At 39.9% G+C, this 20,169-nt stretch overlaps 2 protein-coding genes and 3 non-coding genes across 5 annotated transcripts; 4 read left to right on the top strand and 1 right to left on the bottom strand.

The window, feature by feature from the left end:
* Positions 1–838: 838 nt before the first annotated feature.
* LOC126405032 (apoptosis regulator BAX-like) lies at positions 839–4,273 on the bottom strand. The gene is made up of 6 exons (XM_050068544.1): positions 4,165–4,273; positions 3,186–3,234; positions 2,942–3,100; positions 2,699–2,834; positions 2,468–2,572; positions 839–2,338 (listed from the first exon to the last, which is right to left on the bottom strand). The coding sequence occupies exons 1-6, from the start codon at positions 4,235–4,237 to the stop codon at positions 2,240–2,242; spliced, it is 621 nt and encodes a 206-aa protein (XP_049924501.1). The 5' UTR covers positions 4,238–4,273; the 3' UTR covers positions 839–2,239.
* Positions 4,274–5,289: 1,016 nt separating this feature from the next.
* rps11 (ribosomal protein S11) lies at positions 5,290–7,691 on the top strand. Its single transcript, XM_050069804.1, has 5 exons — positions 5,290–5,362; positions 5,866–6,006; positions 6,221–6,296; positions 6,963–7,092; positions 7,497–7,691. Exons 1-5 carry the CDS (start codon positions 5,348–5,350, stop codon positions 7,618–7,620), a joined length of 486 nt encoding a protein of 161 aa, XP_049925761.1. The 5' UTR covers positions 5,290–5,347; the 3' UTR covers positions 7,621–7,691.
* On the top strand, positions 6,055–6,138 carry LOC126406213 (small nucleolar RNA SNORD35). The gene has a single exon (XR_007571679.1). It is a non-coding gene; the product is annotated as a small nucleolar RNA SNORD35 (small nucleolar RNA).
* LOC126406195 (small nucleolar RNA SNORD35) lies at positions 6,773–6,856 on the top strand. The gene has a single exon (XR_007571662.1). It is a non-coding gene; the product is annotated as a small nucleolar RNA SNORD35 (small nucleolar RNA).
* LOC126406194 (small nucleolar RNA SNORD35) lies at positions 7,325–7,409 on the top strand. The gene has a single exon (XR_007571661.1). It is a non-coding gene; the product is annotated as a small nucleolar RNA SNORD35 (small nucleolar RNA).
* Positions 7,692–20,169: the final 12,478 nt, after the last annotated feature.

The raw sequence follows: 20,169 nt of genomic DNA on the forward strand, positions 1-20,169 counted from the left end.
TATATAGAGTCAGCATAATTTTACATAAAACTGGATGAAATAAAATTTTTTCAACCAAACCAGAGTTGCAGATTGTCAAAACAGAGGAAAGACGAACTTAGAACTTAGACTTAGAACTTAGACTCAGCTTTTGTTGGTGTCATTTTGTGTCTGTCGACTTTGAATGAAGCATGTTTTATGATGATAAAAATGACTGTTTATTTAATTGGGGTTTGGTGGGTTTGACAACAGCAATTTGGGGGCTGTATCTGGTTAAACAAAAAGAATCTTACTCTTTAACCGAAAGATCTAGCCTTTCCATTATGTTGTCAGACACTTAAAATATCAATCTGAGCCTGTCAGTGGCAAAAACAGGCACTTTTAGTGGGCATACATTGATATATCACAATTACCCAAAGGGGAAACATTGCAGCCCCTTTAAATGCTCCCTCAGTAGTGGACACATTTAATAAAAAATGTTGTTCCCATTAGTCACTTGGACACAAAAACATGGGAAGATACAGTCAGGTTTGGAAAATGCCTTAGTCAGCCTTAAATGTCACCAAAAATGTTTTCTGTTACAGTAAATATTTGGGCAAAATGCCCAATGTTAAGATGTTGGTTCATGTGTTTTTTGTTTATTGTAAAATTGATCTTAAATTCAGTCACATTAAAAAAAATTAAATATAATTTGCCTTAAGGTGTAGGAACCCCCAATACCTTCCTCAAGACACATTTTATATTTTTTGCTCCAATACTGTTAGTCATTTAACATGACTAAGAATCATAATAGTACCACTATAAGTTTGTTGACTATAATCCTCATTCCTTCACTAATTATACATATCCAAAGCCACAGTCCGAGTTAAAAGATTTATTCTATATTCCAACAGACAAGAAACACAGCAAAAGATTTTTAGTGGGACCGGAAACTAATTTCAGCTTTACAAATGTGATAGAAAAAGTTGAAAATTTGAGAATATCAAAGTGATTTCATAGTAAAAAAAGAAAAAAACAAAACACCAAGGCACTGACAAACAAGAAATTAGTATAAAAAGCCATTTGCTGTGTAGACAAGATTGCAGTTTGAATATCTCAAGTAAACGTACAGTACTTTGAATATGTGTGAAGTGAGGTAAGCATCTGTGAGAAATCTGATGCCTTCTGTGTCTGCAGTGCAACATCTTCCATAAACCAAAGGAGATGTCAGATCAAGAGATGCGGCTCCATTCCCATCACGGACAGTAAAAGGCAGGATTTTTTTTTTTTTTTTTTTTTTTTTAAATGAGAACCACAGTAAGGTCACAATGCTGGTTGAAATGTCCAAAGGGACCACATAATAAAATGTTATCACAATTCAGTTTGCTGTTATTTTGCTGAGATCATGTGTCTGTTTTGCTATGTGATGACTCATCTTGAATGTAAACATAACTTATTATAGAAGTCCCTGTTGTGGCACTTTTGCTATCCACTGAAATACGGTTGAGCTGCTCATGTAATGGGAGAAATTATCCTGGGGTGTTTGAGCCCAAATATTATCAGACCTTTCATCTCTTCATGTTGATCACCATCTTCTTCTTCAAGAACTGTTTCCAAAAATATCTTTTCAACTTGACAGGTTGCGACCACCCTTTAAGGCGTCCATTGCCAGCAGATCATGACAGATTTACACCAGAAAACACTCACAAATACATATGAAGATTGTTTCTCTAGCATACAGACACCATGATGGTGGATGGAGAGAGTGGGAAGATCAGAAGAAGCAATCGAAGTATAACAACAACAACAACAACAACAACAACAACAAAAAAAAAGCAAGAAAAACAATGCATAAAGGAAACTCGAACTTCAAAAATGTTCAGTCCATATATCTTTAAGGGCAGAAAAACAGAATGCAGTGGCTTTTCTTTGTACCGAGTAAAAAATCAATTACTTAAAATGCATTCCCTGTTCAAGTCTGACAAACTCTCCACCACCCCACTTTGTGCATGTAATCATGCTCCGCTCACTTGCTCAGTGGCATAGGGATCATGGGGGCGACAGTGCGTTCAGTCTAACTCCCAATCCTTGGAAATGAAAGGGAGGCAGAAACAAAGAGGGGCTCCTCGTGTCAAAATACATGCTCTTCTTGTTCATCTTGTTCCATTTGCCATAACTTCTTCCCGTTTTCTTTCAGATGTTCTTTCATGTTCTTGTTCCTGTCCCCATTCCCCTCAGTCACCCCTCTTCCCATCTTTCTCGTCTGCTCTTCACAAAGCCCTCACATCTTGTAAATAACTAGTACAGTGGTGAGAACACCAGCCGCGAACACTCCCACCGTCTGCCATGTGGGTGTGCCAAAGTGGGCCCGAATACCCTCCTAAAAATAAACAAAGCAAAATGAACAAGAGACACAAATATTAGAAAACAATCAACCAGGTTGCTTGAGCTGAAGCTCAATTACTAATAGATGATGAGTGTATTCTGCTTTTGTTGGCTAGCTTCTTACCCAGCCACCTTGCTCCCTGATCCAGTTGATTACATTTTCCCGGAGGTAGTCCATGGTCCAGCTGATTATAGTTCTGATGATATCAGGAACATGAGTCACAAGAGCCTGCGAAAGGGTGAATGGGAGATGCTTACGACTTAAAGTCTCTGTTATTCAATCATAATTCCATAATACAACATTTGCCTCTGTTTTTTAAAGTGAAGTGAAGTAAAAGGCAGCATCTTAACTCACTTTGATGACAAGTCGACAAGCAAAATAGAACAGTGCAACCACCCTGCCCCAGTTGAATCTTCCATCTGAAAAGATCTCAATGGCAACTTTAATGAACATGTCTTTTGTGGGACTGAGTGAAGATTCATTTATCATCCTGAGGAAAACAACATTTAACGATTAGGGACAAGCTAATTACACAGTTATTACTGCTGAAACCTTGTCTTGAAACTGATGAAACTGACACACAGACTGGTCTCTCACCTTTGGAGCTCAACATTTCCATCCAGCTCATCTCCAATCTGCTGCAGGCATCGGGCAAGCCTCTTGGTATTTGGGTCGCACAGCTCTCCTCCACCCAGCTGTTCTCTGGTCACTGCAGTACTGCCGTCTCCATGCCTTTTAACCCGCTGGTATATGAAACTATACAGATAATAATAGTAAGTATGACCAGACTCCTTTGCCCAGTTCAATAATGAGAAGCCCAAACTGTGTAGTGTATACTCACTCTTTCAACAAATCAGCTCCTACTTCCATTATGTCATCTTTACTTTTGCCTGAAAGCCAAAGGTCAGTGTTAAATCATCCAAGCACTGATACTGATTGATAGGAGTGACAATTAAGGGGAGTGTGCTAATTCAACGGTATGTTTACTTTCACTTGCATCTGAATCTATTGCCACTTTACTGTGAGACTACATAAATCAGCCACACTTAAAATAATCTGCCCACATGTACATACATATTTATCAGTTGCAGTACATTGTAGTTAAGTGTTTATGTTTCCTTTGCTGATTCTTGGTGTCATGTTTCAGCTGTATGTCTGTATTCTCTGTTTGTACACTGACAGCAACCCGAGTCAAAGTTCACTGCAATTATGTTTACAAATACTTGACCAACATAGCTGTTTCTGATTTAAGTAAGAGGGCATATGTTATTAAATATACATTTACTTCTGTATTTGTCTGTAAAACAACTTTGTGCCAAACATTTGTGGTTTACAAAGACAGCACATAATGTCTACAGCCTGTTAGTTGTTCGCTAAGTTAATTAGCAGTAGGCTACGTTAATTTGCCGAAGTTAGTCGATGTTGTGGTAACGTTACTTAACTTAACTTACATAATATTATATGTCAACCGAGCCCGAGAAACCGCAGGACTTTGACACTGTCGGGTTGAAAGGTCTCCTAATATCTTCGTTTCGGTTTGGTTCAAACATATTTGCTAACTCATTCTTGTAAAGCTATAAGCTGACCAAGCTACCTATAAAAACGCAGAGCAAATGCTAACTAGCTAACGCGCAGCTAACGTTTAGGTTAGCTATCTTGCTAACCACAGTTCAGCTAATGTTGCTGCTAGCAAGTAAACGAGCTACAGCCACTAAACAAGACATAACTGTTGAATGTGAGATTATCTATGTATACCACATTACTGGCGACACTGTCATAGTCGATTTGATCTAAATAATAGTGTTGAAGTTAGCTAATACCTTGATCACCTCCTCCCGGGTGCGATGCCATCCTGTTGTCTGGTGTAGGTCGCGAGCGCTTCCGTACAATCATGTGACTTCACGTTATTTATTTGTGGACAACCGAGGGCGGCGCCAGGTTGTCAGATGTGTTGATCTTCAACACGCCTGATGGGATTAACATGTGATAATGAGCTGTTGAATATGTTCTATAGATCTGATGTCACTCCGCCTATGGATGACGCTTTGGGAAAGCTCGGACTTCAAATAAATAATAAACAATTTGTTTACAGTATTTACTAAGTCTGTCAGTCGGTAAAGTTAATTAAACAATAATTTATTATTGTATCCTCTTTAAAAATACAAGGCAAGTTGAGCACAGTATCAAAGGTACTCTTTGTAGAGTACTAAAAATGAAATAATAAAAAACAGCAATAAAAAATAAACTAAAGTGTATGGATTGTAAATAATAAAAGATAAACACTACAATAAATAGATATAAATGGTCTTCAATTTAAATGACAAGTTAGTACATCCAAACCATTAATTTATACAGTCTCACCTCTTGGCAGTTCTTTTGCAGAGTTCAAAATCTATATTTCAGGAATATAGGCGAAATTAATTACGAAGACAATTGAAAATGGGTGGGGTTTTCAAAAATGGGGCTTTTATACAGTCTATGGTATAGACTATAATATTTAGCCTTTCATGAGAACTGTGCTAATCAGCAGATTTTCTGCTTTCATCAACTGTACTTCACTGTACCTGTAAATTATATATTCTTTAAAGTTTACACACACTCTTTTTTAACATGTAAATATCATGTCATTGTAAATAGAAGCACACTGTGTTTGCTGCCAAATCCAGCTACCTCATGTATGTAAAGGAACATTAATAATTCAATATTCATTCCAGCACCCTTGCACTCTTACATATTGTACACAGTATTCAGATGTTCATGTACACCTTGTTTAGCTTGACATACCTTGTTTTTTCCTGTCTATTTCTGTGCAAGTACATTAAGAGTAAAATCGTATTCAAATTGCTTGTATTTAGTAGCCTATACATTAAATTATTAAATAAACCCGATTCTGATTTTTTTTTTTTGAGCCTCGCCTTATTTCGTAAACGTCATTTCCTGTACCTCGTAGTCTTCCGTCCGTCGCGCGCATCCTCAGGCCTCTTTACGACTCGGCAGGCAAAGATGGCGGATGCACAAGTACGTTCAGGAAAACGGCGTGGTGAATTTAAATCGCTATTTTTACACTCAAATAAACCTGTTTATTGAGATATGTTGTGTATTTGCCTTCACATGGTGTTTGTACACGGCCCTGAGCCATTTTAAACCACAATAAGTCTGTTAAAGATGGCATTTGTTGTTGCCGTTTTGCATACCCTCGTGTAACGTTGAACTAGCCGGAATGCTAACTCGGTTAGCTTAGCACTGTAGCAGTTAACTCTCAATTTACGGGGCATTGCTTTTTATATACTATAAGCGGGACCGACTCCAAACAAATCATTCCCCCCATAATTTATTTGACAGTGTCATTTTCTTGAAGGACGATTGTTGTCCTTCATATGAGGAAGTAAATCTTGAACTAGCTAACTTAGCGAGACCGGGCGGTGTTATGTGAATGGGTCGTCTTAGTGGAAGAAGTGTGGATGGCAGAGCTAACATGGTGTCTGTTTCACACAGTCGTAACTTGTTCTCTTGTTCCACAGACCGAGAGGGCTTATCAGAAACAGCCCACCATCTTCCAGAACAAGAAGCGTGTTCTGGTCGCTGATGGTGGCAAGGAGGTCAAGGAAAAGCTCCCCCGCTATCACAAGAGTGTGGGGCTGGGCTTCAAAACCCCAAGAGAGGTAACTTGAATTGTCTGGAAAATGATCCCCACTCTTGTCTTTGTTAGCTGCAGATGATGTCTTTCTCACGATGGTCTTCCAAGCCTTCAGGGTTCTGACGATAGTGCCTATTGGCAATGCTGATGCAGTCAAAAGAGTTAAAAATGGGACCACTTTCTATAGCAAAAGGAACACATTTGGGTATGATGCTAACAATGTATTTGGTTTTCACCAGGCTATTGACGGCACTTACATTGACAAGAAATGCCCCTTCACTGGAAATGTCTCCATTCGTGGCCGTATCCTCTCTGGTAAGTTAGAAACTTCACAGGATAATTCAAAATTAGCCCAATGGCACTGGCTTGGGATGCTGCAACATAGAACTTACTATCATTTAGACACGACACATTGCTGTGATTATAATTTAAATAAAATTGCACAGTGTTTGACCTATCAATACTCAGAAGTATACAAGACTAATGTGATGACTCTCATGCAAACTTGCACTTTATCCAGGAATAAAATGTGCAGACAAACACATTACACATTACTTTAGCAAGATAATTGACTGCTTTTTAATTCCAGCATTACACAGATTACAATATCCACCCTCAGTATTCAGTATTGATGCCGCAGTTCTTGCTGTTGAGCACAAGATGAACTTGTTTCTTGACTCTAAATCAACATGCTCTTGTACAGGTGAAGCAACCCAAGCCAGAACCAGTGTCTTTTACAGGGTAACTTAACAAAACATTCATAACGACATTCCTTTTTCTTGTCACGATCCTGCAAATGATGTTTTTCTCACGATGGTCTTCCAAGCCCTCAGGGTTCTGACGACAGTGCCTAATGGCAACACTGATGTAGTGGAGTGACAATCCTATCAAAAATAGATTAAGAGTGTTCACTGCAGTGTCCATAGAAAGCTGCTTAACACTGCTATGATATTCACATTCCCTTTGTGTGTTTGTCTACAGGTGTGGTGACCAAAATGAAGATGCAGAGGACCATCGTTATCAGACGTGACTACCTGCATTACATCCGCAAGTACAACCGCTTTGAGAAGAGGCACAAGAACATCTCTGTCCATCTGTCACCTTGCTTCAGGTACTACGCTGCTCATGTGCTTTTATTTCAGGGTTCCTACAGTCATAGAAAATACGGAACAGTCAGAAATTATTACTCTAGTTTTCAAATGTGGATAGTTCAGAAGAATTGTATATGCAAAAACTTTGCCCTCAGCCAAATTTGATATTGCAATGTCAAGTTAGGTGCAGTATAACAATATATAAATGTCAATTCATGTGATATCCAGCCAAAAAAGTATATCACAACTTGCTGCAAATGATGTTTTTTCTCACGATGGTCTTCCAAGCTCAAGAAGCTCTGACGACATTGCCTTTGGCAAATGCTGATGCAGCTCAGCTTTACTCATGTTCTTAATCAGCTTTGTTTTGGACAGAGGTACCCAAACCACCTGTTAATATCTTTCTCAAATGTATTTTCTACAGAGACGTCATGGTTGGAGACATTGTCACCGTCGGAGAGTGCCGACCGCTCAGCAAGACCGTGAGGTTCAACGTCCTCAAAGTAACAAAGGCTGCTGGAGCCAAGAAGCAGTTCCAGAAGTTTTAGGTGTGACTGTGAACAGGAAGGCTGCTGATGGCTAACTGTCTCACTGTCAAATAAAGATAATCTTGTTTAAATTGCCTTTTCTGTTGTTTGTCTTATCCCATTTGGAGTTTGGTTCAAATAATATATGCCCATAATTGGCTTTGTTCTGTCTGCTTTATTTTCCTAAAGTGTATTCAGTCTTTTGCTTGTGCATACTAATCAGACATGATGGTACACTGTGTATTACCAGGTGGTGTGATAAGGGGTTATAGATGGCTTCATCTCTGAAGTACAGAAAAGTAGTCTGCTTTTCAATTAAATCTAGCGATAATTGAACATCAAATAAGACTTGCTGAAAAGATAACTTTAATCTGGTCTGAGCGCTTCAAGACTAAGAATTGGCAAATGTAGAAAATAGGATCAAGATTAAGCACATACTATGGGGTGACTATGACTTGGTTGTTTTAAATCCTCTACCCCAACATGTATAATGTAACTAAACTTTCAGATGAACATCTGAAATGACCTCTATTTTCTCCCAAGGTAGTGAGGCGTTATTTTTTTTTGGCAGCCTCATGAGGTAAACTTTCTAAGAGGTTATTTTACTCTTGGATCTGAAATCCAGTGAGCAGCAAACCAACAACGGTGACGTGGCAGCCAAAATGAATTATGGAAAGCTTTTCCTTGAACTGCGTCCCTGTGTCTAAACAACTGCCAATACCCCACTACTAACAATTCCACAAAATCAGTACAAGCCCAAGCAGTACCAAGCCACAAAGTGAAGCTCAGTAAATGCAGAGGGTCCTCCTTTCACTCGTCCACCCTGATGCACTGACTGCTTAAGTGTGTATGGTCAAGTTTTTAACACTACAAATTTAGGAAAATTGAAAGAAGTCGGGATATATGTGTGTGTGTGTGTGTCTATATATATATATATATATATATATATATATTACCCCCCCCCCCCCCCAGACTAGGTCATTGCAGGAAAAAACTAACTAGCAAACACCAGACACTTTTAATACTCTAAAACTATACAGGTAGAGAAATATTTCCACCCATGAAAAAAGGTATGTGTAAAATGGAATAACAAAAGTATTTTACAAACTAAAATGTATGGTGTAATTGGTGGGGAAGCCTTTGTTTACCATGGCAGCTTTTAAGATGCTTCCGGTATGAGGAAATCAATCTCTCAGTGTTCAGATGGGATTTAGGTCCATTCTTCCACACAGTCTTTAAATCTAAAAGATTAGGGGGGCTGCTGGTGAATTCCTGCTCAAAGTTACACTTACATCCAATCCTCACTGTCGTAGTGGATGGCAACAGATTCTTCTCAAATATTTCCCACTACATGGCTCCATTCATCTTCCCCTTGCTAATTTGGATTCTAGGGGTGCCATTAGATGAGAAAAAACTCCATATTATGATGCTTCCACTTCCAAACTACACTGTAGGTGTGGTATTTTGTAAGGTCATTTGCAGAGCCACTTCTACAAACATGACGTGTCGTATTACTTGCAGAAAAGTTTGATTTTTGTCTTGTCTGACTGCACTGTGTTCCCCCAATAATCTATAGACTTCTCCAGATGTTGTGTAGGAAACTTAAAACAAGCTTTTGAGCAACGATACAATGCACACACACTCACACTCTTTTCGACTTAAAAATTGTCTTAAAACTTAAGAAGCTGGTGACCAAATTCCCATGGGAACACTGTGATACACTGATGTCTTCATACAGGAAGCATCGTAAAAGTTGGTGTGTTCAATACTTTTTCCCTGTGTTAGTCCACTTTAACTTTTTTAATGGATTGTAATGTTATGATTTCTTCATCTGTATAGTTTTACTGAGCTGATACCAATGTCTGGTGTAAATTTCATGCGATTAGCTGCACTGAAAATAAGTTTAGTGGAAAAAAAAATGTTGCACACTTAATTCCCTCACTGAGTGGAATTTACAACTGCAAGTCACAAAGCACCATGCTCATTCACATCAGACATTTTGACAGAACTACACCATTTAAATCTATGCCCAGTTATAGCTGTAGAGAAAGCATACACAGTGTGTGCAATGAAATAGTAAAAACTTTATAGAACACACAGTATAACATACAGTATCTAGTTTTCTCTCTAGAAAACTAGACATATAGTCGTTGGTCGATGCTGTATGGTGGATCCACAGCGCCTCCAAATGTTTCACAAGATCACAACATGTTTTTCTCACAAATGAAATATATCCAGCAGATGGCGACAGATAACTGTTTGATCCTAGCAAGCAACCAAGATGTGAGTCCAACAGAGTGATGCATCAGTACAGGAGCCTTTGAACATTTGTTAAACCATTTGAACTACAAGTAAAAGCTCCTCTGGCAAACTTCTGCTGTGATAGATGGACGTCATATACATGTCGTCCTGTGTAAGCATGCCTATGCATGCATCAATAAATGATCTAATGTTATTACTTCATGAATTGACAGTGCTAGCTTTAAGACAGTTGCTTAAGTATATAACCAACAAACTAATTAACTCTCCAAACAGGGATGTGATTGAATGATTAAATGTCCAGCAGGTGGGACATTAAAGTCAGTCAATTTGGATAATTAGAAGGAATTTGTTATCCTAAAATTCTTTTTCTGCTCTAATTTTCCTCTTAGTAAAGTAAGACTAAGTTAGTCCCTGTGTCAAGTAGGATTTTGGCAAACCTAATATAAGTGATTCTAAAGATGAACACAATGTAGGATTTTATAGTATTGTTACAACCGTGAATAATCTGGAAACCTAAACCAACAGCTGTGTTAATGAGTGTTTATTCTCACTTTGATGTAATCTAAATACCCTCCTTCCTTGACTATAGTCTGTTAAACATGGTGATTAACTGTTTTGGGGAATAGGAGGAGGCATAGATTTCACCAGTCCCCATAAATATTTAGAACATATGCATTTGCCCAACCTACAATAAAACATGAAACTATCGGAGGACTTTTATTTTAACAAAATTAAAGACACCATACACTGATGCAGAAATGGCACAAACTGGTGGAAATCACCAGGATGCATGAAATTAAGGGCTTAACACCTAAAGTTTTCTGGTGGTGGATCCTTTAACTTTTTATTACACGTGTACCCACACCTAACCTAACCTGCCTGTTGGAGGCAGGACTCCCTTCAGTTCAAGCTTTAGTGAGAGAAAAGCAAGCCAGGTTTTTGACCAAGATGAAGCGCAGCATCACGGCATGCTAAATGACCCCTTATGGTATCTTCCAGAAATGATGAGAAAAGAGAATCAAGTTTATGAACTCATACTTGTCTTGAGATAATGGAGAAACAAGATAATAATCAGAGTGACCGTAGAGAGATGATTGAAAAATTAAGATCTAATGAGGGAACAAGACCAAGCCATCAATCCAGATATCTCTGTTCATCCACTTTATACCAGCACCATGCACTGAAGGCCATCTGAGAATAACTTTTACACGATTCCGGTCGTCCACTTACAGATTGCGAGTGGAAATGGGAAGGTGCAATGCCTGTGTTGCTGTAAGACTGGCATACAGAATGAAGAACATGTACTTAGTGCCCTCTTACACAGCATATCTGTGAGAAATATGGACATGACTCTACTTTGTGGACACTGATTAAAGAATCTTAGTCATGTAACATGCATGTCTTGCGGTACTTGAGCACCAGTGGGCCTCTACTGAATGATGGGATTCTGGGTTGTTAGGTATATTACCTTTTAATGTGTTTACTAATGGGTTTTTGTACATTGTTTGGACCCATATATTTTATTTGTTTGTAACTGTATCCCCAATGTCTAAATAAAACTTACGCCCTTGTAAGGAGGGATTATCAGAGAAATGTAGCTGTATGACGCTGCAACCACAAGAAGATGACCTCCTTCCTTTGTATGGTTAAAGCTGTGATGATGCTCAACAGTGTCTGATATCCACAGCCTGTGTGCATCAGCTGAGCCATTTGCATGTGTCCTTATTTCAGCCTGAGAAGATGACAGCTCTTCTGTATGGGAATCAGTGATTCCCCTCCTCCATCCATCCATCCTCCCCTCAGCCTTCCCTTCTGTCTGCTGAGTGCCATGGCAGAGGCGTCACCATTAACATAATGATGCTGTACATGTTTTTCCCCAAATGCTCCACTGAATGCGGACCATATGGTGATGACGTGGACAGGAGAAAGTGGTTGATGTGTGCTCAGCCGTGTAAGCAGTCCCATCATTTAATGATTAGCAGGGTAAGCAGATGTCGTCTGAAAGTTTGCTTTGAAATAAACCAAACATTTTCCTCAATTACAGTTTTCACTCTTGTTTTTTGTTGTAATAACAAAGATCCCAGCTCTCCGCCCATGCTACAATATTTACCTAAACAGCAGTGTCTCAGCTTCAAACCACAAATTGTCGTCTTTTGTACCGGGGTTTTCCCAGCTCCCTCTCTCCATAGGCGCAGACACTACGGGAGGGTGGGAGGGCCCCAGGATGTTCCCTGAATAACAGGCCCTCTCATGAGCAGACACCCCAGGGAGCAAGACGGCCCAGCAGGCCACCCAGCCCACATGAGTACATGCGTGCTCCCACAGAGTGTTTGTTTGAGGGCAGAGGTCTGATCCCTCAAAAAGTCCGAGCAACCATAATAAACCCAAGCTGACAGTGTTCAACTGTGATGAATGTGTGCTATTAGGGAAGCCTGTTGGTGCGGCTGCTTGCTGATCTCATTGAGTTAAAAAAAAAAAAGATAAGAAGATCAAGACAAGACCATTTCAACAAATTAAGCTGAAGAAATCAGCTTGTGGTTTTTATAAAACTGAACATACATGTGGGATAGATTCCTAAAACAAAATGTATCTTTTCACAGTCTACACATTTGTTCTATAGGCCATAGCAGCAAAGAACTGTGGTATCCTGCAGAGGTGATGTAAGAGTTTGGTTTTCAGTGTTTTCAGAGGGAAACACTGGTGTTACCAGGCAATAAAACAAATACGCGGCTCTGGTAAATCTTAACTGTTGTGACACAGTGGCGTTGTTATACACTATCTGGCAACCACAAGATTTCTTGATACCACTTGTTACACCCACCATTTTGTCAGATCTGTGACCAAACAAATACCAACAGACATCTTTGATCTACTCAGATACCGTTGTTGACGTGTTATCTGTATGATCTCTTTTTTGTGTGATTGTTGATTTGTTAATATAGTTTTTCCACAACCAGTTTGCTGCCAGCCATTATGCCAGCTGTCTGAGGCTAAGGGGTTACTAATAATGCAATATTTTAAGTAACAGTTTAGCTGTTGGGCTACCTGTTATTTATTTTGCTCTTTTTACTTTTACTTTTGTGGACTCTAGAGCAGGAATGAGTCCTAAAGTTAACATTTCTGACCTTCAGTTTCCCTCATCCCGAAGTCAATGGTTTTTTGAATACCTTTTTTGTTAGATGCCTGAAATAAGGTCTTAAGAGATTTTCACGTTTGGTTTGACAACATAGAATATGTCAGTAAATACCCCATGTGAATTTTGAAGCCTTTATGTGTCTTACGTGAGCTTTTTACTTCTGGCGATTGCATTTCCTTCAAAATCATAAAAATGGTGTTTATTTGTGAAGATTATCTTGCTGAACAAAACATGTAAGTATCATAAACTTAGCACAGAGCTTATTTTCTGCAACAATCCAAACCACAATGGAAAAATCCCCACTGGCTTTTTGTCAAGGGAACCTGAGTGACACTAACTTCTGTGTTGGCTTTAAAAAACATCATCCCTGCAGCACTCTATGTGGCCTTTATGTTTCCTATAATAATCATTGTGCTGGGGACAAGGAGCTGATTTGATAGCTAGGTTATACACTTTTTAGCCATGGCAACTTTACGGATGGCAATGTTGTCTCTTATGTATTTCACAGTAAATTTACTGGTCTTGACTATGTTTGATTGATTGCTATAACATTTAAATAGGTATCCTTGGCGCACAGGGGAAGAATCTTGATGACTTTGGGGATCCTCTTACTTTTGGTGACCCTCTTACTGTTCCGCTCCACAAAATTTTCACTTATCTTGTGAAATATCTCAAACTACTGGATGGATTTTGACCATTTTAGCATGCTGACACCAGCATTTTGCTCAGAGCACAGTCCCACAGTGCTGCTAGCATGGCTACAAACTGGTCTTATTTAAAACTAGTTGTCTTGTCACTGCTCTAATTCATTTTTACAATACCTTTGGTCCAACTCCTAATTTTCTGTTTGTATCACAATCATTGAAGTTGTTGTACTGTTTTGACAGTTTAATTTCTTCCAGTAAAAACCCCTAGATCAATTCCTGTCTTAACCTTTATTGGAAGTGCGCCTAGCTGACAATGCAGCAGTGCACCCACACTCATGGTGAAGGCAGGAAACAAAACAAATGTTTGGCTCTAGTAAATCTGTTGTGTCATAGTGACATTATTATACACTATCTTACGAGCCATGGGACTTTTCTAAATGATTCAGTTTATGACCCTGTGGTTTTCTTTTTGGTTTAATTGCCTTTTACTGATCTAGATTTTTCAAACAGCACACTTCTTACTTCACATCTTGAAAGACGAGCCCATGTAATTCTCCAGGTGGTGATGTGAGTTTCAGTGATGGAGAAGCCAGTCGCTTCTTGGTCCTGCTTAATAACTCAATTTTCCATTTGGAGGCATCACCAAAAGGTGAAGGTGAACAGTACAGATTGAGATTTAGTGCTCCATCCGTCACATGCCGCTGACCCACCCAGGCCAGCGAGGTCAGAGATCACCTTTTGTGTGTACAGAAGAAATCTATTCTGTTAAGTAAAAAATGCCCAGACCAGATTTTTTCGCATTCACATGTCATGTATTAAAGCTCTGGATGGACGTCTCTCCTCTGTCTGTGGCAGTAGACAAACAATCCTTTGACCTGTCTCACTTCACATTCCTACAGTTTGCCAACATGTTTACCCAGTGTCATGGAGCGTACTTGCAGTCGTGCTTACTTGTGTATCTAATGGCAGGGATGTTAGCTCAGAGGGTCAGCCCAGTGAGGGTAATGGCCACTATCAAAACAGAGGCTTTCTTGTGGCCCAGTAGGGGGTTTGGGCGGTAGGGGGGTCATATAGTCCCAGACTGGACCCTTGTTCTGGGTTGTTTGGAGGCTGTCAGCAGCTTCCAACAAACTGTTTTCCAGCAGAAACAGCAGCAGTGGACCTGATGGACTGAACAGATGGAGGCCATGTTATGTGTAGAGGAGCCTGAGCTGTAACAGATAAAGACCCTCATCCTCTGGTTGCTTCTGTCAACATTGAACAACAGGCCTCATCTAAGGCTGTGCAATAATAAGTAGTAGGTTTTAGCACAAATGTGTATTTTGTAATTTTAAAAATGTGTACATTTACTTATGTTTAAATGGTATCTATTTATTGTATTGTATATACTGTAATTCTATCTATTCATAGCAAATAGATTGATAACTGACTGACTCACTGTGTTGGAGGAAGTAGTCAGATCTAAAGTAAGTGTATACCACAGTGCAAAATTTTAGGTTGCGCATTCAGAAAATGCACACAAGTATTAGCATCAAATTACTTAAAGGAGCAATGTGTAGGATGTAGTGGCATCCAGCGGTGAGGATTACAGATTGCAACAAGGTGAAACTTCCCCCATGTGCCAAGCGTGAACCCCGGTTAGGATTCCTTCACTGTTCATTGTTCAGGAGGTTTTTATTGGGAGACAAATAATCTATACAGGGGTCTTCTCTTCTCCAAGAATAACAGACCAGGTGATCCAAATAGCAATTTCACGTTACAAATCAGTGTTTCTCCAATGCTATTTGGCTTATCGCAAATGGGCCACTAGCCCAGCACCTGTAATGTGTGCTCATCTTTTTTTCTTTGAGAACTTAGGATCCAGACATTCAGGAGGTTTTTACTAGTAGCCAAATTATCTGTAGAGTTCTCCTCCTCTCCAAAACAAACTGACTCTGTGCTTTAAACTCTTAAAAAAAACACTTAATAAAGCAGTTTTATGTTAAAAATCTGTGTTTTTCCGATGCTGTTCAGCTCACGGCTGAGGGGCTGCTAATTACAGCAGCCGACAGGAAAACAGAAAACTGTGAAAAGTGAAAATGTGAAAATGAGAATAACCCTATTTAAAAATATATAGTGTGTAGTTTGTCTGTTCAGGGCTACTTTAGAAAAATCGTGGTGCAACATGGCAGACTCCGTGGATGAAGACACGCCCCCTTTGTAGATATAAACAGCTCATTCTAAAATAACAAAAAATTCTTATTCTCTGGTTATTATACACTGATGAAAACGTACTCATTATATTATATTCCATTTCTGCCACACTGGACCTTTGAAGTACCAAAGGTAGAACTCATAATGCAGAATGGCCCATTTTACATATTAAACCATATTACTGGGTTATAATTGATGCAATAATGTGGGAGCATCACATTAATATTGCAGTTGGTAAAGGTGGTGCTTACTTTAACTACTTTATATACTGCTGGGTAGCTTAATTTACATATAAATGTATGTTTTGATTATATTTTGTACTAATAATCACAATCTTTAAAGTGACCCTAAAGCTCTAAAGACCAAAATCAATTCTTTGCACAATTCATTCAGTGTTAAACAAGGTGGATAAAGGTGAACTTCCTCTTGCTAGTTTGTTAGACTGCAATATAATATACCACCATTAAACCCATCACTATCCAGCATCCTCACTGCTGGGCTGCACAACAGGAACACTGTGGGCGCCGTCTAGGGTCGGTGCAGGGTCACTCTACACATCTGGACATGTCATCAGCCCTCCAGATCTACACAAAGACGGCCAATGTTCTTGAACCAGGACAGACAACATCCTATTAGAATATGCTCCACTGTATTCAGTCGCAAACAAATGGTCAAGTGTATGGCAAACTGTACTGGCACATATTAAAGGTCCGGTTTGTAGGATTTAGTGGCATCAAGTGGTGAGGCGCAGGACTGACACATCTCTTGTGAGCCAGCCGTGTACGAGAACTATGTATGTGAAAATGTGAATGTTACTATCTAGAGCCAGTGTCTGGTTCTTTCGTTCTGGGCTGATGTAGAATAACATTGTGGACTCTGTTGAAGAGGACCTGCTCCATCTGTACATATAAATAGCTTATTTTTGAGTGATTTTAAACTAAAGTAAACACAGTTATGAATATTATGTACCATTTCTGCCAATAGATGACCCTAAATCCTACACACTGGACCTTTAAATGAAGTTAGGTATGGCCTATGTCAGGGTGTGGTGTTGGGATTTTGTTAAAGTGAGTGAAACAGATATGATGGATAATGAGCATGTCAGGATCTATTACTTTCAGGTCAAAGGTTGTGGTCACAGTTATCAGTGTCTGATGTCTGCCACAGCACCACAAGCTTCTTAACTGATTTTAAGTGATTTAACAGATGCGGCTGCGGCTCTTCACCCGCACACACCCTTTGTTGTGTGCCCCTGATAACGTGTCTGTCAGTGCCTTGTGAAAAAATTGGGTATTTAGACTGCTGAATTTTATTCAGATGTAGGTGAAAACAATCAGAGGGGTTAAAATTTCAAATCTGCTGGTTGACTCTTGTAAATACCCAAGACTATCGATTACAAAACCTTGATTGATCGCTGCTCACCTGGCCTGTCTGGTAAGCCGAGAGCCCTGCAACACATCCGAGATTTGCACGACAGCTCCTAATTCAATATTCTCATGTTCAGCCGTGTTCATGCTTGTCTGTCAGACAAGGCTGCCTGTCTGCCATGTGTGAGTGTGGTGGGCATCTCCAATTTTACACCATGTTGTCAGATCAAAGTGGGGTCTGGCATTGGCAGGTCACAGGACGGGGTGTTGCGTGCAGCAGCGCTCTTGGGTCATGTGTGAACCATCCAGCATGGCTGTCATCAGAGCATCCCTGGGGTGTGCTCTTGCTGACTGATGGCCTCACACTGGAGCCCCGGAGCCTACAGTCCAGAAAACAGGCAGGCTCTGGATTGCATATCTAACAAGTGCTATTTTCAGTATTTCATGGATGATGCCAGGTGACTTGGGTCTGCAGATGGAATACATTTATATACACAGACACGCTCTGCTGTAGCTATAAAAAGCAGAACTTGAAATTTTAAAGCACAGAACTTCTACACAACTATCAGAAGTTTCAGTCCTTGGTTTGCGAGGCATTCTTTGAGCTTGTGTTTGAGACTGTAACAAAGGAACTGTAAATTGTAACACTTCTCTCTATAAAAGGTAACAGGAGAAACTCAAAGCAACGCCCCACAGCAACAGTTTGTGCCTCTATTGAGCGGTTCCACTCCAGCAGGAGGAATTCACCCTGGCAGATGGCGGGGCCGAGGCCCTCGAGGCCCCAGGCAATGCTACACCCTGGGACCCGGATACCTAATCGCGCCCTGTTGAGCCTCTCACCTGCTGCTCTGCCGCTCACAATGTTATCTCATCTCCCTGACCTATTGTGGCTCCCATCGGTGATAATGACAGTTGAGAGACCCACGCAGCGCCGGAGCGGAGGCTCGCTTTCCCTGGAGAGAGGCAGGATCATGGGAAACCTCAAAGTAATCGATCTCTCCATCTTTCCTCCACTAGTGGATCTCATTTCTTATCACGACCTGTGGACAGCTACTGTGCTCTTTGTGTTTAAGGCACAGCTTGCTTTGATTTCAGGGCAGCTATTCTTAGAGATGCACGTGTGGCTCTTATTTTTATAAACTAGGTGTGGTTGGTCACTCTGCGTCTTTGCCCTTTTGACTTGTAGTGAATATAAAGAGGAAGTATCTTTGAGAGCAGAGGAATTTTGTGTATTGGCTACTATACTTAGAGAATATTCTTTTCAAACAGCAGAACAAAGCAGTGTTTATAATTCTGACAGAAATATCTACCATCAAAAATTACATTTGATGTGTTTTCTTATGTTCCCTGGTGTTATTTCTCAATGGCAGAACATTTCCACTCTTTCACCCCGTCTCCCCACATGAGTTCATAAACAGTTAGACCATAAATTTGCCGCCTCGGTTAACCACAGTTGGTTGCATTTTGAAAACCCAGTCTTCTCAAACCTACTTAACCAAACCACAGTGTTGTGGAGAATCTCCTTGTTGTTGTTGCTGTCTTTCTTTTCGCTCTCAACTGTTTTAATTTCCACTTACTCATTTTCCCTGAGAAAACACCATCCAGTTCCTGTGTGACCTCGGTTCCCACCATCTCAGTCAGATATTGTCATAGTGGCCCAGTTCTCACCAAGCTGTGCCAGATCATTAAACAGACTTTTATTGCTTTATCCTCAATATTGGACAAATTACTTATTACTACTGAGCAACTAGTCAGGGACAGTAGCTATACCACTATTACTGCAGTATGTTGCTGTATAACACCATAGTGACAACAATTATTATCATTATTATTACCTCCGCCAAGGAGGTTATGTTTTTATTATTTTTATTATGGAAATAGGTGGCACTCAATTTTATTGTTTCTAAAGTGCAAAAAAAAGGTAAAAAAAAAAAAAAAGAAAGAAAAACTTAGTAGCCGTTTCTCTTTGCAGAAATTATGACTTGGTTACTCAAGATAATCCACAGACCTTGTTGTGAGCCATTTCATACATATCGTGATATGCCGTCTATGATAGTAGGGTGGTACGGTGATGCAGTGGTTAGCATTGTCGCCTCACAGCAAGAGGGTTCCTGGCTCGAACCCCGGGGTGGGGGATCCCTTCTGTGCGGACTTTGCATGTCAGTTTGCATGTCAGTGCGGGCTATCTCCAGGTACTCCGGCTTCCTCCCACAGTCCAAAGACATGCGGTTTAGGTTAATTGGTGACTCGAAATTGCCTGTTGTTTGTCTCTATATGTCTGGCGACCTGTCCAGGGTGTAACCCACCTCTCGCCCAATGTCAGCTGGGATAGGCTGCAGCACAACTGCGACCCCTAAAAGGATAAGTGGTTGTTGAAAATGAATGAATGGTAGTTCAATAGAGAGAAAATAGTTCCTTCACTAAACTTCTCACAACAAGGTCTGTGGATTATCTTGAGTAACCCGGTCATGATTTATGGAAAGAGACATTGCTGTTGAGTTTTTCAAATGTATTTTCTTGGTGCTTCTAGCACCACAAGCCGAATGTGTTCCACTTTCACTAAATTCTCCAGAAGGCAGACATCTCTGCGGCTGATATCTCCAACACTCAGCAACTCACACCAAAACAATCTAAACTGATAAATAGCAGATAGCATAAACTGAACTTTATGTGTAAAAATGGTGGAATGCCCTTTTAAAGACTAAGTAAAACTTTTGGGACAAGCTTTGCTGCTGTCTTTCTACTTGTGTGATAAAACATTTAGCCTACATATTACACTTGCACTACAGTTTCACAACCCTGACAGTCTAGTTACATGAGGATGTATTGTGCTGCAAAACATAAAGGGAAGGAAGTGAAGGGACTTTCACAATGATGTGTTTCTTCATGACAAAAAAACAAGAGTATCTTTTTGCCTTGGTAAAACTGCAGCTGAAGACCAAATGGAAAAAGCACACCCAATTAC

Source organism: Epinephelus moara, chromosome 18, assembly GCF_006386435.1.
Source record: "Epinephelus moara isolate mb chromosome 18, YSFRI_EMoa_1.0, whole genome shotgun sequence".
Lineage (NCBI taxonomy): Eukaryota > Metazoa > Chordata > Actinopteri > Perciformes > Serranidae > Epinephelus > Epinephelus moara.

Coding starts and splice junctions, on each gene's coding strand:
- LOC126405032 (XM_050068544.1), bottom strand. CDS start 4,237: ATGATTGTACGGAAGCGCTCGCGACCTACACCAGACAACAGGATGGCA. Junction 2,835..2,941: donor GGAAATGTTGAGCTCCAAAG/GTGAGAGACCAG, acceptor TGTTTTCCTCAG/GATGATAAATGAATCTTCAC. Junction 2,339..2,467: donor TCAGGGAGCAAGGTGGCTGG/GTAAGAAGCTAG, acceptor GTTTATTTTTAG/GAGGGTATTCGGGCCCACTT.
- rps11 (XM_050069804.1), top strand. Junction 6,007..6,220: donor GCTTCAAAACCCCAAGAGAG/GTAACTTGAATT, acceptor GGTTTTCACCAG/GCTATTGACGGCACTTACAT. Junction 6,297..6,962: donor TCGTGGCCGTATCCTCTCTG/GTAAGTTAGAAA, acceptor GTTTGTCTACAG/GTGTGGTGACCAAAATGAAG.